This window comes from Perkinsus marinus (assembly GCF_000006405.1).
Source record: "Perkinsus marinus ATCC 50983 genomic scaffold scf_1104296965864, whole genome shotgun sequence".
NCBI classification, from domain to species: Eukaryota; Perkinsozoa; order Perkinsida; family Perkinsidae; genus Perkinsus; species Perkinsus marinus.
Genome location: NW_003204184.1, coordinates 81,420 through 87,375, shown reverse-complemented (window position 1 = coordinate 87,375; position 5,956 = coordinate 81,420). Strand labels below are relative to the sequence as shown.

General features: G+C 50.8%; 3 protein-coding genes across 3 annotated transcripts; 1 reads left to right on the top strand and 2 right to left on the bottom strand.

The window, feature by feature from the left end:
* Nucleotides 1-93: 93 nt before the first annotated feature.
* On the top strand, nucleotides 94-1,643 carry Pmar_PMAR008977 (hypothetical protein; the record flags this gene model as incomplete). Its single annotated transcript, XM_002769431.1, has 8 exons — nucleotides 94-167; nucleotides 210-329; nucleotides 374-475; nucleotides 523-600; nucleotides 938-998; nucleotides 1,040-1,165; nucleotides 1,239-1,514; nucleotides 1,557-1,643. The coding sequence occupies 8 exons, from the start codon at nucleotides 94-96 to the stop codon at nucleotides 1,641-1,643; spliced, it is 924 nt and encodes a 307-aa protein (XP_002769477.1).
* A 1,041-nt stretch (nucleotides 1,644-2,684) lies between these two features.
* Pmar_PMAR008976 (hypothetical protein, conserved) lies at nucleotides 2,685-5,479 on the bottom strand (the record flags this gene model as incomplete). The annotated part of the gene is made up of 16 exons (XM_002769430.1): nucleotides 2,685-2,792; nucleotides 2,839-2,902; nucleotides 2,959-3,045; nucleotides 3,094-3,167; nucleotides 3,278-3,429; nucleotides 3,681-3,780; nucleotides 3,831-3,988; nucleotides 4,041-4,105; nucleotides 4,157-4,280; nucleotides 4,327-4,385; nucleotides 4,430-4,606; nucleotides 4,766-4,828; nucleotides 4,876-4,980; nucleotides 5,036-5,147; nucleotides 5,211-5,347; nucleotides 5,402-5,479. 16 exons carry the CDS (start codon nucleotides 5,477-5,479, stop codon nucleotides 2,746-2,748), a joined length of 1,602 nt encoding a protein of 533 aa, XP_002769476.1. The 3' UTR covers nucleotides 2,685-2,745.
* A 95-nt stretch (nucleotides 5,480-5,574) lies between these two features.
* Pmar_PMAR008975 (hypothetical protein) lies at nucleotides 5,575-5,950 on the bottom strand (the record flags this gene model as incomplete). The annotated part of the gene is made up of 3 exons (XM_002769429.1): nucleotides 5,575-5,632; nucleotides 5,695-5,816; nucleotides 5,876-5,950. 3 exons carry the CDS (start codon nucleotides 5,948-5,950, stop codon nucleotides 5,575-5,577), a joined length of 255 nt encoding a protein of 84 aa, XP_002769475.1.
* Between the last annotated feature and the right edge of the window lie 6 nt (nucleotides 5,951-5,956).

The window sequence follows — 5,956 nt, the reverse complement described above, 5'->3', positions numbered from 1 at the left end:
CAGGACTCTATCGTGTGATGCTGTAGGTCGCTGAATGCCGGTCTTCCGACTAACGTCATCTCCATTGGATGCTCCTCTAGTCGACCTGTCAGCATGGTCGCCTCGGCAGCGAGTGGCCTCATGCTGTGGGCGGTAGCTGATTATGGTGGAGATGCTACCAAGATTAGGTGAGTAGTCGGAGGTCCTTCCTCAGCAGATGGTAATGCTAGATACACTCTGGCACAAACCGCTTGTGGTGGCAGTCGAGTTGGCGTTCTGTCGGAGGGTCCATTGCCAGTGTCTGGTGGCCATCACGACGCTGGTCAGGGGCCAACTCTCACTTGGATAGGGTTGGTACTAAAACAGTCGACGGGAAGGGTATCCTTTCCTGCAGGATGACTACCGAATCCATGCCCCTTTCAATGGACTCCGTGGGTATCATACGTGCCCTACTGCCAACAGGGGTCTTCGCTTTTTGGTCGTCTACCGATCTCAAGTAAGATTGCAATACGATACCGTCACAGTTGGTATCAACTGCATCAGATGGACGCCCGTGTACGACTGTGTGGCTGAGCTACAACGCGAGAATGAGGGTTTCTGGGCCGTCGGTGGTGCCGGTGGGTACCAGAGCTTCCTGCTTGAGGCCTCGTCGATGTCCTAAGATCAGGAATTAACCTCCATATCTGCCGTACTCGGTATGAGGATGCTTATGAGCCCAGAGGGTTCTCCCTGCCCAGAGTGCTGCCATCGGTAACCTGGAGGATCCGACTCAGCTCCTCGAAGAACTCAGATGTAACATGGTTAGCTAAGTTGAGTGATGGAGAACCTGCTTGTTGCAGAAAACCAAACTGGGCGATCGGCCAGAGGCTGAAAGTGCGTTTGCAGAGCGAACGTTGGCCACCTGGAAGCAGTATGGTCTCAGCGCCTCGTCGTTTGCGGGCTGCTATCAGTCGCACAGGTTCTGTCAGGATCGAGGGATCAACTCAGGGGATGAACCTAGCGGGATAAAGAAAGCTACGGTAGGCTCACCGATGCTATCATTGTGATGAGGTATGGTCAGGTCGCTTTGGATAAGAAATTAGTAATGAAATTCCGGGACTTGGTCCAGTCTAAACAGCTGGAGGCTGCATATGATACCTCTCTCCTAGCCCTCCAAATACCAGCTACTCCAAGGTTCATGGCTAAGGTCGGTCAATATGGGATGAGGGGGGTTCAAGCCTCGCTCAAGTTCTTACCTTTGGATCGTATCCTATGTTTAGATGGCTTTGAAGCTTGGGCAGCCACTGTTGGCGGCCCGTATCGAGGAGGACATGGCATCAGTAGTCATTCCTAGCATGCCTACTGGCAACGTTGCACAGCCTGTGATGGCCAAGCCTACGCCTGAGAGGCAGAATCGTGCAATTCCTCCTCCGAGTACAGCGCCACCTCGATCCGCCTTCCAGCCAGTCGAGAATATACCATCTCGGAGGTCGACTGGAGCTGAGATGCTGGCCGAAACTAAGGAGCAGGAGGCATCGAAGAACTCGCCGATAAGAGTGAGTGTAACATCGAGCCCTAGGGTAGCCATTGAATCCTAGGGTAACCCATTTGCCAACCGGAAGCGGCGGCAGAATGACGATGTGGACCATACAAATGCAGCTAAGGTCCTCAGAGCCGACGGATAATGATCGGAATAAATGCATGTGTTATTGAAGAACATTTTTCTCTGAACCACGCTTTGAGTCTTATCAGTGGGCGAAGAGGGGTCGGCGGCGTCTTGGAGTGTAACTCCACTACACCGGCATGCTCAGATTATCTTCTAATAACTCAGCGTACCATCGAGGGTGAGCCTTCATATGCCTTTAGGGCGTTTGCACTGTTCAGTCTACGAACCACGTTTGCTTGAGTTGCTTTCCTACTGCATAGAGCGCCAAGCTTAATAAAGTGGAAGGCTATCAACAGAAAAGGTCATGCGATCATGTAGGTACCTCTTAGTGTGAGCTTTCAACGGCAAAGGCGATTGTCGCGGATGTACAAAAAGGAAGATCAGTTACCATGACTCTCAAGGATTCGGGCTGCTCCTGATTCTTCCGTCGGTGACACTACTTCCCCGCAACGCAAGTTATGTCACACAAGATAAGGATGCCAGCGTGAGCAACGTATAAGAAATCTTCAGTCAAAATAAACAGCGATATCACATCAGGGAGGAGCAGCTGAAGGGTCTGACTTGTCGTAAGTCTTCAGTGTCCAACAGTAACTCGCAGGGGAAGGCAGTACTCGGCATACAAGTGATGTCGATGCGACCAACAGGACGTGTATATGCAAAATCAACAGCCAAATTGAGATCTAGATGTACCTATAGCGAGACCCTAAGCCGAGCGTGATATAATAAGACCTACCATTATCGCTCGCCTCACCCATAGAGGCTCACTTAAACTCGACGGGTCGTCGTTATTCTCCTCTGTGTCAAACACAGTGACATAATAATAACTCACTGGGAGGCTCAAAAAAGGAGAAAACAATGACCTCCACCTCCCTCACCAGAGCGTAGCGCTGCTCCCCCACCACGTGACGTTACACCGAGCTTTCTGGCGGGACTTGGCGGTTTGCCATAATTAGGTTCAAAACGCTGCCTTGCTGAGTGCAGCACAAAAAACTGATTGTGCACAAGAAAGGAACTCACGGTACCCAAGGACACAGATGACACAAGGAGAAACAGGTCCTTATTCTCTGGTGAATACAGTGACAGATATGGACGTAAATATCAACAAACACACCAAGCCGCTCCTAGAGCTCGTCATCATCTTCTTGCTGCACATTAGCCACAGTCGCACCTGCAAGTCATGTGAGGAAGAAAACCCGCAAAGTGGCATCTCTCACCTGTATCGTTGAGTGTGAGACCATCAAGTAGTTCCGCCAGGTCCACTTCGGGGGCTTCGTTTTCCTGAAGGAGTGGTATAAGGCCGAGAACGAACACGATGAGTGCAAGGAACAGCGTACGTCGGCTTCCTCCTCCTCCTCGGCTGCTGCTGCTGGCATCTGCTCAGCAGTAGGCTCTTTCCATGTTGGGTCACGGAAGAGATTGATCTGAAAGGCAACATATGTAGGGAGACAGCGCACACAACACAAGATGACCTCCTGACGAAGATCCTTATCCTCTTCAATATCCCGCATGAACTGCTCATAGTCACCATCGTTGGATTCCCCACCTACAGATCAGAACCACAGTAGGAAGAGGTAGCTCACGATAGGGCATCTCATTGAGCTAGAGCCAGCGTGCCAGACCTGGCACCATCCTGTACATGATAATGGGACCTACCAGCATCCTCCCTTTCAAGCCTTCTGAGCATCCATGGACGCTTGCGCTGTCGATGCCGGGTGTATGTCTTTTTGACAATAATCACATCCAGATTGGTCTTCTCGAGCATCTCCTCATCAATACCGGATACGTTCACAGTACGGAGATCGTACCTAGAGGTAATTACGTTGGATGGACAAACAGACAAGTTCTATCTATGAACGCCTCCAGTATTCCCCCTACAACATGCATGATATCTAACTACGCCTTTCCACACCCCAATCCGTTACCGCGATTGGGCTAGTCGCGCTTGCCCCCACTAGATGCTGTCAGTGAGTATAACATCAAGAGCTCTCGATGACCACTAGCTATGAGTGTCAGAAGAGGCGAGAACGATGATTCCAAAATGAGCATTCAACGCTACCCTGCACAGAGGTCGCCAGGTTGGAGCACGCCACCTAGGTGGGACCGCACCGTGATGATCTCCGGATCCCCCGCTGCTGCCTCTCCGCTGTTCTCGGTACCTGACCACAGCCACATGAGCATCTATGACACGGTGTAACTCGCCTCCTACGCATAAGCTCCAGGTCCACCATAGTATAGGCCTTCTGGCCTCGTCTGTTGAAGGTGGTGGCAGCTCGCGCTCGACTAGTGTCCTCCTCGACGTTGAGGACAGTGAACTCAACCAAGTGTCGGCGAGTCAGGAGAGGCTCGAAAGGGTTCTTCCAATACCTGATGTAACGACAGGGTGGCGTGGAAGAATACAGGAGCTTCTACAGTTTACTCAATGCCCGCTAGGTCAGAGACCCTCCCTGTGAGAGGATCCACCAGGCGAATCTGGCTTGAGACCTACAAGAGGGAACGCGACGTGGTAATACGTCGTCAATGAATCACTCTCACCTTAGTGACGACCTGGATCGGGTTCACACCGCCAAGCTTGTTCTTGAGGGCCTTGGGTAGAAAAACAACATCATCCTTGCACACTGGGCACATGTCGATAAGAGTAGTGTACTTGTAGTTGTATCTAGTCTCACACTAGCGAGCACTCCAGAGCCTTGACATTGACCTACGTTGTATTGTGGGAATCATGACTAATAAGGTGCTTACTCTGCTTCACTCTAGAAGGGACCTGAGACCACCACAGTGAACTGCTGTTATTGAGGCCCTTCTTACTTGACTCAGGACGAACTCTGAGAACTTCTGGGCATGGCTCCGATGACCAAAATGGAAGTCGAGGCCATCGGGGGTCCTCTTGATACCAACAACCTTCTCATGAGCATCATGCTTCAAGATGAGCTGCTCTAGGTAATAGAAAGTCCTCTTGTGATCTGTCTTCTGTCGGACCTGGACCTACAACACCAACAGGGTAATAAACCATACAGGGATTCCTTCCATGTACTAATAAAAACCTAAACACCCTTCAACATGTGTGTTATTCGATTGAGTCAGGAGCATTCAAATATAATCATATACATGTATTGATGATAACCAAATCGAGCCCCCTTATACCGAAGCGTTCCAAGTGTGCGGAGTGTAGGTTCGTTTACAGTCATCACACTGCTGCCAGGCGACCTAGATAGGAATCCTTGCAAGACCCGGACAAGATCTGTAGGGCTTACGATGAAGTCAACAATCATAGATTGCTGCATGATGGCGCCGTTCATGACCTCCTTCTGAACGGTCAACTTCACCTTCATACGCTTACTCGTGGGAGCTTGCCAAATCTGAACAGCAGGAAACGCATATAACACCTCAGACAAGCGGTTTGGTCCTTCTCACAAAGTTGGCGTCAACCAGCTTGACCTTGTTGAGCCCCTTGATTTTCTTGAGGCATATCCCTAGCAGCTCTCGAGACTCCGGTTCACATGGCACCCACGGAGGGCGCTGATACCTACCAAAAGGATCATCCACTTCATATTGTCACACACAGGCCAAGTCCTCGCGAATTCCTCACCGATTGCATTCCCGACAATAGTTCACCACGGCCTGCTTAGAGATACCCTCAGTGATGTCCACCTCCCCCTTCATGCAGTTGACACACATATTGGACTGGTTGGGTGCCATGGACGCACCACAGACACAGCATAGAACCTACCCGAGCTGAGAATAACCAGCAAGCACGGACTACATATGAGAGTAACTCACGTTAGCATATCGAGGCATTTGGTCTTTGGTTGATGTTGGTTGAGCCACACTAGAGTTGAAGGATCTCTTACGGGACATCTACCAACAGCTGCTACCACCACGAACATTCCTCATCGACTACGACAACGCAAATAGCCATATTTGAAACAGGTGCTCAATAGTAGACGACAAAGCTAAAGGTCACCAAGACCAGCGTCCGGGTAGGTGAGGCGATAGAGACCACCAGTGGTCCTATTGTAAATTATGATTCTACATGTAACACATGATGGAACACGACCACAGGGAGCACCCACCTTAGGCATATGTATATCGCTGCGAAGACTCCTACGAAAGCCAACACGGCAGTGACCTTGCTCGCTGGTCGAGCCCTTCGCTCAGCCTCCCTGAGCCGTTCCTCCTCAGCCGCTCGCTCCGCCTACCAATGAGAGGTACTCAACCAGCAAGTCAGCAGTTCGACTTGACGAGACCCCCTACTTCAGCTATCTTCTCAAAATGCTTTTCTACAGCAGTCAGGAAACCCTCTCGCTGTTCGCCATCCTTCACGCCCATCCGCCT